This window comes from Eucyclogobius newberryi, unplaced genomic scaffold (genome assembly GCF_026437365.1).
Source record: "Eucyclogobius newberryi isolate DKJ021-1_F unplaced genomic scaffold, fEucNew1.0.hap1 SCAF_5, whole genome shotgun sequence".
In the NCBI taxonomy this organism is placed as follows: Eukaryota; Metazoa; Chordata; class Actinopteri; order Gobiiformes; family Gobiidae; genus Eucyclogobius; species Eucyclogobius newberryi.
In genome coordinates this window covers 31,650,968-31,664,448 of record NW_027316167.1, presented here as the reverse complement: position 1 = coordinate 31,664,448, position 13,481 = coordinate 31,650,968, and the positions used below count along the sequence as shown (strand labels likewise).

Below are 13,481 nucleotides of genomic sequence, written 5' to 3'. Positions count from 1 at the left end.
AGCAGGTGAGAAGCACATCTTTCGCCTCTACGTGCACATCAGTTTTTCTGCTAAAAAAGGTCGAAGCACATCCATTGGCACCGTGTTTGTTTTGGTTTGCTTGGGCACATTGCAATTGGTTAGTGACTGGATAAAAAACAATTCATGGCATACAATCCCCAAAGACTCTGAGCCCTGCTAAAGTACAAACATATCAGTACTGAACTGACCGTATCACACGATAATGACGTACTACTAAGGGGCACTAGGATCCTCATCCCCTCAGCCCTAGAGGACAATGTGTTGAAACTAGCTCATGAGGGACATCAAGGGATGGTCAAAACAAAGGCACTATTCAGGTCAAAAGTGTGGTTCCCAAACATTGACCAAAAAGCTGAACTTGTGGTTAAGAACTGTTTAGCATGTCAAGCCAACACTCCAGTGACAAAAATGGAACCTCTAAAAATATCTGACTTACCAGAGTCTCCATGGCACACAGTCAGTGCAGACTTTTATGGCCCGCTCCCGACTGGAGAGTACATTTTAGTTAATATGGATGAGTACACACGCTATCCTGTGGTTGAGGCTGTCAGATCAACTTCAACTGATACAGTGATCCCCGTCAGAGACAAGACATTCTCAATGTTCTCAATACCAAGGGTCTTTAAAACAGATTATGGGCCTCCTTTTAACAGTGAACTGTTCACCAAGTTTTTAACACACATGGGCTGTAGAAGGATAACACCACTATGGCCACGAGCAAACGCAACAGTAGAATGTTTCATGCGCACTCTTGGAAAAAACTTGCGTGTCACAGAGAGTCAGAGCATTCCCTGGAAACAGTCACTGAACACGTTTCTTCGTGAGCATCGCTCCATCCCACACTGCACAACCGAAGCATCTCCTGCAGAACTGTTTCAGCGCGCGAGTCACACTAAGATTCCAACACTCTCAAATGTTACTCAAAGTAATGTTGACCATGTCGTTCGAGAGGGTGATCAACAAGCAAAAGCTAAGATGAAAGAAAACGCAGATATACGATTGCTCTCTGTTGGTGACACAGTGCTGTATCGCCAGCACAAAAAAACAAGCTGACAACACCTTATAACTGTGATCCCCACACCATCACACAAATCAATGGCTCCATGGTCAGTGCCAGAAATGACAGACATTCAATCACAAGGAACTCCTCTTTCTTCAAAAATATAAATGCAAATGCTCAACCTATCACCCCAACTTCTGACAGTGAAGATGAGGAAATCACTATTCCAGTTCAGAGGTACCCCGCAGGCCAGATAGGACAGGCATACCGTAACTATGTTGATGTTTGCCTATACATGTGTCTAAAGATGCACTGAATATTGGCATTTTGATAGTAAATGTTGTATTACTGATTTGATTTTGAGAAACACAGTCCCTCAAGTGTTGTTTTATTTAAAAGTGATTCTACCTATCACATTTATTTTGAAGTATGACATGCACAGTGAACATGTTTGTTTGTACACAACAGGTTTTGTCTGCATTTCATTTTTCATATTCTTAAAAAAAAAAAAGAGTGATGTAATGTTTTCTGTAAAATTAAGCGTTCACACAGAGTTGTTGTGCGCATGTGCGTAGGTACGAGGTAATACGCTGGTAACGAAACACGGCGCGTTGTCTGTCTTTATATCTTGAACAGAGCAAACCATTAAACTGGAAAACTCCATTCTGCAGCCTCTTTGTGTCAGTGTACACACCACAGAATTCAACAGTGTCAATAAAACAGTCATGAATCCCACTCAAACACTGCAGTGGGACAAAACAACTTTAAAAAATAACAAAAAATGCTTACTCTAATCTCACATTGTTGTTATATTTGTTCAATCTGGGAAAGCTGCATTGTGCAACTTTGATGGTGGAGGGTCTGGCACGTGGCAACATCGCCATGGGGACAAGTGCCTGACCCTCAACCGGAAAAGACATAATGAACAGTTCACCTTTAATTCTGCATCGATAAAGATATAATTAATAGAAAATCCCCAATGACTCACATCCGAGTTCCTGCAGTCGGTAAACGGACTTAATCTGAGCTCACGTTTCCAGCATTCACCGTGAGACCGGTCAGACGGCTCACATGGGCCAACTGCAACTCAAACATTGACTGAAAGTCAAGGGAGTGGACTAAACGTGGGAGGAAAAACGACTGTTGTTGACAATTGTGACTCAACAATATAGCACTATGTTTTTTCAATTCTGAGCGTGATTATTTGAACCACCGATGATCGACTCTGACACAATGACAACAAGAACAATGAACCAACAGTTATTCCCTGGTCGACTGGCAAAAACTAAGTATTTTGAGTTAATTTGATGCATTTTAAATAGATTGTCAATCTATAATTCATATCTGTAAATCATATAATCATCATCATAATAAAAAATATATTATAAACAACAGTCAGCTTTTAATTGTGTGATGCTATGTTTGCATGTAAAAATACATTTCAAAATATAACTTCTATGGCCTTTTTTTCATTTGCAGTTACATGAAGTTTTAGAGTCGGTGTAATCCCTCATTCTATAATTTAAAGGTTGAATGGACGATTTTTTTGGCCCAAATCTGAGTCTTATTTCCTCGCGGCGTGGACTGCCGATTAGTCCTATTTTACTTTGTTCATTGATTACATTTTCGGTTATGGGTTGAGCACGAAAACTTGGCACACAAACTGTCAAATTAAACTGATGATTGAAGGAAGTTCGAAAGTCAGTCGAGGGACAAACATGTGGACGGACTGGGCTGGTGAGGGAGACATTCGTTTTGGCATCTACAACAGGTGCATTGTGGGTCCTTGTCAGGAAAACAATAGCAAGTCCAATATTCTTCAGAACGAGGTTGACAATAAATGAAGATAAGTTTGTTATCTTAAGTTTTGGAGCAGAACCACACCCCTTTCACACCCCTTCCTGCGGCTACACTCCTAAGCATCCAGGTCACACACTTCAGCGTTCATGACTTTGTGCCCCTCCCTCCAACCCTCTTTTAATTATTCTAATTATTCTAATTCATCCCGTAGATGCGGGTATCGATGCCCGGGAGCCTACAGCACTCATCACCAGAAGCCCAAAAATGGGGCTTCTGGTGATGAGTGATGACAGGCAGGTTGCATCCCCTGACCATTTACAGGTCTGGGGTCTCATTCATAAAACTGCTACATAAAACTGATTCAGACAAACTCTATGTTCTGCAAAATAAGCAAACACCACGTTTGTTCCTGTGCACGTACAGATTTGGAATGACAACACTTTAATACAAATACAAACCAACCTCACAATTCCCCTCACAAGCCGTTAAATGAGTGCTTAAATTAAATTGGGCACTAAACACAAACTTCCTCAAACTGGCTCCTTCTCTCTCAGCTCAGATCACTTTCTGTGTCCAAATATGACCACAATTGCTTTAATTTTTCCTTTTTTAAAAAGCAAGTAAAAGAGGTGTCTTTCATTAAGAATTAATTATCCAGATCCTTTTGGTAAATCTTTATTATCATATTATAATCCCATAGATGTAATACTCATAGAGTTATACTATCTATTGTCATGGAATAAGAAAGAGGAAAAATATATATATGTTTTAATTGTTTTATTTCAAAATACAAAATGAGGCAAATTAAGCAGTTCAGTTACAAAAAAGGCTTAGTATTATGTACAAGAGTTTTTCACTTCAGTTTAAGAGACAGACATAAACAATATTCACACGAGAACACTAACAATATCATAAAATAAATAAATACATAATTCATATTTACACTCTGAAAAGATTGATCCTTCATAAAACACTTCATAAAACACTTCATAAAACATAAGACACATAATGTTCGGTGTAATGAGGTTTGTCCTGAGCAGCATCACAGGTTTACAATGAGGTACAGTTCTTACAACTTATATGTTCTCCCAGGCCCGTCGACAGAGGGGGGCTCTGGGTAAGGAGCCTCACATTTGTTAATGGTTCAATTCTGGGACCCTGAAACCCTGGATACTGGACAACAAACCCCCTTTTTTCTTACTGTCCAATACTTCATGGGTACATGCTAATGAAAGAGTTCATGCACTTTTTGAATTGCAGTGATGTGGCATGTCAAATTCACTGTTCAGAACCACAGTGTTGTGGTCATTGTGTTCACACAGAGGGCCAGATGTGCTCGGGTTTGAGGTAAACGTACGGCGAGAAAGAGTCCATCCCAGAGTCGTTATCCTCCGGCTCATAATCCTCGACGTACTCTTCATAGAAATGATCGTCAAAGTTGGCCTGCTCGTCTTCATCAGAGCGCAGGCCGGTGCTGTCTCTGCGTTCTCTTCCGTCCTCCTCGTCTCTCTCACTCAGGCCGTTGTGGCACTTCCCGCAAACTCTCTGCCGCTTGGTCGGGTGGATGTATCCGATCAGCGCGCGCTTCCTGGAGCACACGCCGCAGACCAGGAAGCCACATTTCCTGCAGTGGTGGCGGCGGTGGGCCGCGGTGAACTTCCGGCAGCAGCGCATGCAGATAGCGGAGGCCTGGTCCGGGATCAAGGTCAGGGCGACGGGGCGATCGCTGCTCGGGAGCCGGGTCTTGCACACCTCGATGTGCTCGATCCAGGCCAGCTTCTCCTCTCGCGACGCAGCTGAAACGTAGAAGGACTTCTCTGGTGTCTGGATCAGCCACTGGTTTCTCATGTAGCCGTTCTCCAGGTCTTCAACCTTGATGTCTCCTAAAACATAAATGAGACGTATGATGAGTGCATTGCTAAGAGACAGTAAGCATGACTGTTTAGAAAGATGTACTGTGGGTGAAGTGTGAGAAGAGACATTCAGCAAATCGTCAGAGTCAGGGATCGATGCAAACAGAGCATTTATTGGCTTAGAATGTGTTCACACTTGTACTTGTTTGGTCTTAGTTTGAGCCCAGTTTAATTCTGATGTAGATGTTGGTCTTGTGATAGCCCTGGTTTAATCCTGGTTTAGTCCTGGTTTAGTCCTGGTTTAGTGCTAGTTTAGTCCTGGTTTAGTCCTGGTTTAGTCCTGATTTAGTCCTGGTTTAGTGCTAGTTTAGTCCTGATTTAGTCCTGGTTTAGTCCTGGTTTAGTGCTAGTTTAGTCCTGATTTAGTCCTGGTTTAGTCCTGGTTTAGTCCTGGTTTAGTCCTGATTTAGTCCTGGTTTAGTGCTAGTTTAGTCCTGGTTTACACCAGGAATGCAGCCTTAGCAACCACTACCTAGACTATTGTGCATCACTGGTGGTTGAAGCTGCACCATGTACGCTTTCTCCATGAAAATTTTAATGCTTTGCATGGAATGTTCCACACTATGGCTTTACATGATTGATTGATTGATTGATTTTGAATTTACAGAGTCATACTGTGCTTAGTTTTGACTAAACAATTCTGCTTTCCACAATATCAACACATAAAGAAATACGTTTCCTAGTCATACGATAGCATAAGTCCTCATAGTGTTCTCAGATATTGATAAGATGGTTTCACTGAGAGGTTTCTCACCTAGAGGGATGATCTTCTGACTCTTGAACAAGCGTCCGCTGATGACGATGCTGCCGTAGACCAACATGTCGTTAAACAGGAAAAAGACTTTTGGCTGAGGTCCACGGCGGCTCTGCTTCATCAGGCGTCCCTCTCCGATCAGAGTTCTGCTGGGGTCCAGGAGGCGCGCCCCAAATGGGCCAAAAGACTTCTGCACCGCATAGATGCGCCTCTGGTTATCGTTTGGAAACAGTAGTGTATCTCCCATTTTGGCTGAAGGATCAGTTCAGGTTTGTTCTGTGCATGTGTTGAGCTGTCTGCAGGCGAACAACAGCTGCTGCGTTTTTAAAGGATCTTTGTGATGCAATAGGTAGTTCCACACATCAAAATAAGTGAAACCGGTCCGTCGAGAAGAGGAGGGACTGGGTTTGAAAAATTACAAGGAAGACAGTGACAATTATAATGGAAGCAAAGCATTTCCTGAAGTCAAAAGTCTGGAATAACCCAAGGGAATTCCAAACCTAATGGACATTTGCAGGCAAATTCAAATGCATAATTCATTAGTTGTTCTAGTGCAGTACATTACATTAAGTTTTTTCAAATATACATGTATTACTGCTTCAATTATACTCAGCTGAGAATATAGGTTCAAATAGTTCTTACAACACAATGCAATCCAAAAACTAGATGTGCAATAACAGTGGTTCTGAAGCAGAGATAGGGGTAGCACTGTTGCTGCGCGAGCTCGATATGTGTAGCAGCGGAACAAGCAGAAAAATCTAACTTCTGCTATAACGGGTCGAGAGAAAAGCACACCTTTCGCCTTTACGTGCCCGTCAGTTTTTCTGCTAAAATAGGTCGAAGCACATCCATCGGCGCCGCGTTTGCTTGGGCACATCGCAATTGGCTCCGACTGAACCACAGCGCTGTCCTGTGATTGACAGGTCAGGCCGAATCTAACTCAACAGCGTCAATAAAAAAGTAATGGATCCCACTCAAACACTGCAGTGAGACAAAACAACATTAAAAATAACAAAAACGCTTACTTTAATCTCACATTGTTGTTATTTTGTTCAACCTGGGAAAGCTGCATTGTGCAACTTTGATGGTGGACGCATACATTTGCACAGATAAAGATATAATTCATAGAAAATCCCCAATGACTCACATCAGAGTTCCTGCAGGCGGTAAAGGGACTAAACCTGAGCTTACGTTTCCAGCATTCACCGTGAGACCGGTCTGACGGCTCACGCACTGAAAAATCACAGTTCTTACTGAGTTTGTGTTCTGTAAATGCAAACGACGATGAGTCAAGGTTGTTTTTGCACCTTTAAATCCCTCAAACATCGAGCCAACTGCAACTCAAACATTTACTGAAAGTCAGGGGAGTGGACTAAACGTGGGAGGAAAAACGACTCAGAAATATAGCACTATGTTTTTTCAATTCTGAGCGTGATTATTTGAACCACCGACAATCGACTGTGACGCAATGACAACAATGAACCAACAGTTATTCCCTGGTCGACTGGCAAAAACTGACTGTGGTCAAAAACAACAATCAAAATGCACAAATCGTTTCTTGAAAGTGTTGTGTTTATATTGCGTGTGTGATTTATAAACTTGAAATATATTCGTAGCCTATACATATCAGAATTATATGGGAAATAAGGACTGGACCAGGATTAAACCAGGACTCTTCCAATATTCTTCGAACATTAGGCTTGCAGCAGATACACAATAGGCAAGGCAACAGCACATTTCATACATGAGGCAATTCAAAGTGCTTCACACAACAGGAAAAAAATGCATTCAAATCACAAAGAAATTACACTAATCACAAAACAGTTTAAGACAGGGGTGTCCAAACTTTTTTAACTGAGGGCCGCATTTTGAAACTGATACAGAGCAAAGGGCCACAAATACAATACAAAACAATGTCAAATTTGAAAAGTGACTAATTTTGAAGTTTTGCATTTGACATAGTTTTGATGAGCCTCCACACCTTTTGTAAGACTTTGAACATTATTATTAGGTTCGTATAACATCAAAATGCTTGAATATTTCCAATTTTACAGTACAAGTACTTCTATTTGTTGTTTGGGCCAACTTAGCAGGAAGTCGGAGGGCCAACAAAAATTGGTCTAAGGGCCGCATTTGGCCCCCGGGCCGTAGTTTGGACATGTCTGATTTAAGACATAAAAGAGAAGAGTGCAAAGAAAATCATATGCACAGCTAAACAAAACAGTTTTAGCTTAGATTTGAACATTGTCAGAGTAGAAACTGTCTCACATCTTCAGGAAGACTGTTCCAGATTTTAGCTGCATAAAACTGAAACACAGATTCCCAATGTTTAGTCCTGACTCTGGCACCAGCAGGAGGCTGGTCCATGTTTAGTCCTGACTCTGGGCACCATCAGGAGGCCGACCCATGTTTAGTCCTGACTCTGGCACCATCAGGAGGCCGACCCATGTTTAGTCCTGACTCTGGGCACCATCAGGAGGCCGGCCCATGTTTAGTCCTGACTCTGGCACCAGCAGGAGGCCGGTCCATGTTTAGTCCTGACTCTGGCACCAGCAGGAGGCCGGTCCATGTTTAGTCCTGACTCTGGCACCAGCAGGAGGCCGGTCCATGTTTAGTCCTGACTCTGGCACCAGCAGGAGGCCAGTCCATGTTTAGTCCTGACTCTGGCACCAGCAGGAGGCCGGTCCATGTTTAGTCCTGACTCTGGCACCAGCAGGAGGCCGGTCCATGTTTAGTCCTGACTCTGGCACCAGCAGGAGGCCGGTCCATGTTCAGTCCTGACTCTGGCACCAGCAGGAGGCCGGTCCATGTTCAGTCCTGACTCTGGCACCAGCAGGAGGCCGGTCCATGTTTAGTCCTGACTCTGGCACCAGCAGGAGGCCGGTCCATGTTTAGTCCTGACTCTGGCACCAGCAGGAGGCCGGTCCATGTTTAGTCCTGACTCTGGGCACCAGCAGGAGGCCGGTCCATGTTTAGTCCTGACTCTGGCACCAGCAGGAGGCCGGTCCATGTTTAGTCCTGACTCTGGCACCAGCAGGAGGCCGGTCCATGTTTAGTCCTGACTCTGGCACCAGCAGGAGGCCGGTCCATGTTAAGTCCTGACTCTGGCACCAGCAGGAGGCCGGTCCATGTTTAGTCCTGACTCTGGGCACCATCAGGAGGCCGACCCATGTTTAGTCCTGACTCTGGCACCAGCAGGAGGCCGGTCCATGTTTAGTCCTGACTCTGGGCACCATCAGGAGGCCGGCCCATGTTTAGTCCTGACTCTGGCACCAGCAGGAGGCCGGTCCATGTTTAGTCCTGACTCTGGCACCAGCAGGAGGCCGGTCCATGTTTAGTCCTGACTCTGGCACCAGCAGGAGGCCGGTCCATGTTTAGTCCTGACTCTGGCACCAGCAGGAGGCCGGTCCATGTTTAGTCCTGACTCTGGCACCAGCAGGAGGCCGGTCCATGTTTAGTCCTGACTCTGGGCACCATCAGGAGGCCATGTTTAGTCCTGACTCTGGCACCAGCAGGAGGCCGGTCCATGTTTTGTCCTGACTCTGGCACCAGCTGGAGGCCGGTCCCTGAGGTCCTCAGAGTCCGAGATGGTTCATATGGCACTAACATATCCAAGATGTACTTTGGTCCTAGGCCATGGAGAGACTTGTACACAAGCAGAGCTGCTTTAAAGTCTCTTCTCTGAGCCACAGGAGCCAGTGCAGAGACCTGAGAACAGGACTAATGTGATGGTACTTCCTGGTTCTAGTCAGGACCCGAGCAGCAGCGTTCTGGATGTACTGCAGCTGTTTTACAGCTCGTTTGGAGAGACCAGTGAGCAGGCCGTTACAGTAGTCTAATCTACTGGAGACAAACGCGTGGATAAGTCTCTCTTTAGACACTATATTTTTGACTTTGGCAATGTTTTTTAGATGGTAAAAAGCTGCTGATGTTATTGATTTGATGTGGCTGTTAAAGTTCAAGTCTGAGTCCATTATTACCCCCAGATTTCTAATTTGGTTTGTAGGTTTTAGAGCGAGACTCTGGAGGTGACAGCTAACACTTTCTCTTTGTTTCTGTGGGCCAAAAACGATTATTTCAGTCTTGTCTGAGTTCAGATGGAGAAAGTTGTCAGTGAAACATAGATCTGAGTGTCGTCTGCATGATTGTGAAGTCATTTCATACGCAGCAAAAATGTGACCTAAGGGCAGCATGTAGAGCATGTTGACCCTTGGGGCACTCCACAGGTCAGGGTTATGTGGTCTGAGACACAGCTACCAATTTCAACAAAGTACTTCCTGTCTTCCAGATGGGACTTTAACTAATTTAGAGCAATACAGCCACAGGATTAGAAACCTTTGATTCGAAAATATATTTTCTGTCTCAAAAAGTTAAATAACATTCCAATCCTAAAAATATCCATCCATCTTCTTCCGCTTATCCAGGGCCGGGTCGCGGGGGCAGCAGGGACTCCCAGACTTTCCCCTCCCCAGACACTTCCTCCAACTCCTCTGAGGGGATCCCGAGTCATTCCCAGGCCAGCTGAGAGACATAGTCCCTCCAGCGTGTCCTGGGTCTTCCACAGGGCCACCATAGCTGGTTCCTTTTGACGTGGAGGAGCAGTGGCTTTACTCTGAGCTCCCCCCGTGTGGCCGAGCTCCTCACCCTATCTCTAAGGGAGCGCCCAGCCACCCAGCGGAGGAAACGAATTTCGACCACTTGCATCCGCGATCTTGTTCTTTCGGTCACTACCCAAAGCTCATGACCATAGGTGAGGTCAGAACGTAGACCGACCGGTAAATAGAGAGCTTTGCCTTTCGGCTCAGCTCCCTCTTCACCACAACGGTCCGATGCAGCGACTGCATCACTGCAGCCGCTGCACCGATCCGCCTGTCGATCTCACGCTCCATCCTTCCCTCACTCGTGAACAAGACCCCGAGATACTTGAACTCCTCCACTTGGGGCAAGGACACCCCACCCACCTAAGAATATCTAAATTTAATACAGACATTGGCAAAATAATTAAGTAATACTGAGCCTATTGTTAATATTTGGACATTGAACTAAATGTTTAAATAATTTGGTCCCAAATACAATTGTAGAAAAAAGATTCATTCGTGGTCATCTGGACACAGTTTTTCACTTTCATCCAAAAGTTATTCAGGACTTATTTATCCTATATTATATTTATCCTATATTATCCTATATTTACCCTATATTTATCCTATATTTATCCTCGTCTGAGCTGTGCAAGCCCTGCCCACTGGGCGGAGCCTGAGCTGTTTGTCGATTCATTTACACGGTTTTAAGTCTCACATGAAATCTGCAGATTAAGAATTACTTTTGAATAAATTCTTGTTCTTCAAAAATAATGACAACAAATGAATTCTATGGAACTCACAGCGTCTTCCAAATATAATAATAATCATATTCAAGTTACTGTAGTTTTAAGCCTAAAAGGTAAAATACGAAGCTATATTTATGGACCAAAAAGACTGAAGGTGAAATGTTGACTTTTAATAAATTACGATTAATAGTAATAACTTTAATAGCTGCCTGGTCCTTTTTTTTTTTACTTGAGGAGTTGTTTACTTCTTTAGTGTCTGTGAAAGACCTGCACAAAGTTTGTCTCAAAGCTGTAATTAAACCAGGCCTATGTTTTCACAGTCTCAGTTTGTGGAGTGGGACAAATAACAGATGACAAAGTGCTGTGGTCTCGACTGACACATCCTGCCGGTTCAGCCCCTCGTGAAATGTTCTTACAAAACGTAGCTGTGTGAGTGAGTGCGTCGTAGTGTTTGTCTGGCTTTAGCTGCAAAACAGGCCTGAATATTTAGTTGTTGTTTTTTTGTAACAACTCAACTTTTATTGCTCCAACACATGCAGCTTTAGCGCCCTCTAGCATTTTGTATCAAATGTTTTCTACAAGAAGCGTGACACAGAGAAAACACACACACACACACACACAACATGCCTTCAATTATTATTATTATTTGTGTCCAGTCCTTGATCCTCGGCTCGGTTTGTGTCAATTTAAATATTATTTGCCCTAATAACATTTTAAACCAGAGGGTTATAATGGTCATTGTTGTTACCGGTAGTTTAATTTCTCGGTTGCACTGGATTCTTGTATCAAATGTCACACCAAAAAATGTCAGGGTTATTTCCAAGATATATTGAGTTATATTTTGGGTTGATGTTTGGCTTAATACATAGTATTTTGAATGTCCATTTTAACATCAAGGAAAACGCAATGTTTTTAGACTTGGAGCGAGGCAAAAGAAGTTCACTACGTTCTATGGCAGCGGTGCAAGTGAAGCGACTGCAGCTTTGAGGCAGAACGTACGGGGCCAAAGACACTGCATGACTTACAATAAGAGTATATTGTTTATTTTGGACCAGACATAAAATGATTCCCAAATGCATTCTGGGTAAAGGTGCACTGTGTAACTTTTCTGTCTAGCACATTCTTGTCTCCATGAACACGTTGTTGCTTTGCAGTAAACTTATATCTCTAAATCAGGCATGTCCAAACTAGGGTCTGAGGCCCAAATGCGGCCCTCAGACCAATTTATGTTGGCCCTCCAGCTTCCTGCTATGTCGGCCCAAACAACAAAAACTAGTACTTTTTACTGTGAAATTGGGTAAATTCAGGCATATTGATGTTATACCAACCTAATATTAATGTTCTAGGTCTAATTAAAGGTGTGGAGGCTCATCGCAATAATGTCAAATGCAAAATTTCGAATGATTCACTTTGTCATACAACAAATTCAACATCGTCAAGTTGTTTGTGGCCCTCTGCCCCGTTTAAGTTTCAAAATGCGGCCCTTGGTGAAAAAAGTTTGGACACCCCTGCTCTAAATGATGCATCCTGACTTTGAGCGAAGTCCCCTCTCCACAGATCCGACCTGTAACTTGGCCTGGTGGTGTCTCCTGCTTTTCTCCATGGAGATAGATACTCTTAATGCCACTCTGCGGAACATTCCCTGCAAAGAATATGACCTGGATTTCGCATTGTTGCATAATGACTTGAAACTCCACATTTCTTGTCCTTTTTGCCGATGGAAGATTGTCACTGTTTCTGTTTGCGCTGGTTATTTCAGGGTCTTTACACCAAAACTATGCAGTGTTTTTTTGCACCTTTAAGAAAAACATTTTTGCCCTAAGACTGTTTGCATTGGTTGCCTTTAATCAGGAGATAATAGATGTTGATTTTATGCTAAATTTGCTGCACATTTGTCATTTTATTTTAAAGATTGTCTGGCCCGTAGGCTTAATTAGACAGGAGAGGACAGTTTGAAATGGGGGATGAGAGAGAGGGGAGGGACATGCAGTCAGGGATCGAACTCACCACAGTGGCATATGTGCTGTGCTTTAACCACTCGACCACCGGGCAGCACACATTTTGTCTACAATGTGCAGATTTCACTCTTGACTGTGATCAGGAACCAGCCCAGTGTTCATTATATAGTATTAAATGCTCAGATAATAACTATTTGTAATGGTTATTTATCTTTAATTTTAACAGCACATTTTCCCCCTTTGTGGTAATAAAGCTTCTGTCCAATGTAAAATCTGTAAATAAGAGTGTTATTATTATTTTTATTAAGAGTGTTTTATAAGTTTTTAGTTTTTATTTTATTTATTATACTTCTGTGCCTAATCTGTGTTGCAACGTTGGAATTTCCTCCTTGTGGGACAAATAAAGGTTATCTTATCTTAATAAAGGTTCTCTTATACAAATAATAAAATAAATCCTCAAACGATCAATCAGCTCTGACAGACACATCACTCATCTCAGTGAAACTTTGCAGAGCCTGTAGCAAATGTCATGCTAATTTGAAACCTGATTATTTATCACTAAAATGAAAACTTTCTTAGGGCAATTTGGCGCCTAAAACTCTTTAGTACTTAAATCTGACTTGACAAATCCAGCCTGAACAAACCGAAACCACTCCGTTTGACAAGAGACGACACGAGAGCGACAGCCTCAGCGACACGGAGATCTCGT

The 13,481-nt window shown here is 43.1% G+C and overlaps 1 protein-coding gene across 1 annotated transcript; it reads right to left on the bottom strand.

Moving 5' to 3' along the window:
* Positions 1–4,001: 4,001 nt before the first annotated feature.
* Positions 4,002–5,789, bottom strand: LOC140381032 (pleckstrin homology domain-containing family F member 2-like). The gene is made up of 3 exons (XM_072465047.1): positions 5,489–5,789; positions 4,117–4,704; positions 4,002–4,066 (listed from the first exon to the last, which is right to left on the bottom strand). Exons 1-2 carry the CDS (start codon positions 5,733–5,735, stop codon positions 4,136–4,138), a joined length of 816 nt encoding a protein of 271 aa, XP_072321148.1. The 5' UTR covers positions 5,736–5,789; the 3' UTR covers positions 4,002–4,066; positions 4,117–4,135.
* Between the last annotated feature and the right edge of the window lie 7,692 nt (positions 5,790–13,481).

Coding starts and splice junctions, on each gene's coding strand:
- LOC140381032 (XM_072465047.1), bottom strand. CDS start 5,735: ATGGGAGATACACTACTGTTTCCAAACGATAACCAGAGGCGCATCTAT. Junction 4,705..5,488: donor TCAGAAGATCATCCCTCTAG/GTGAGAAACCTC, acceptor TTTATGTTTTAG/GAGACATCAAGGTTGAAGAC.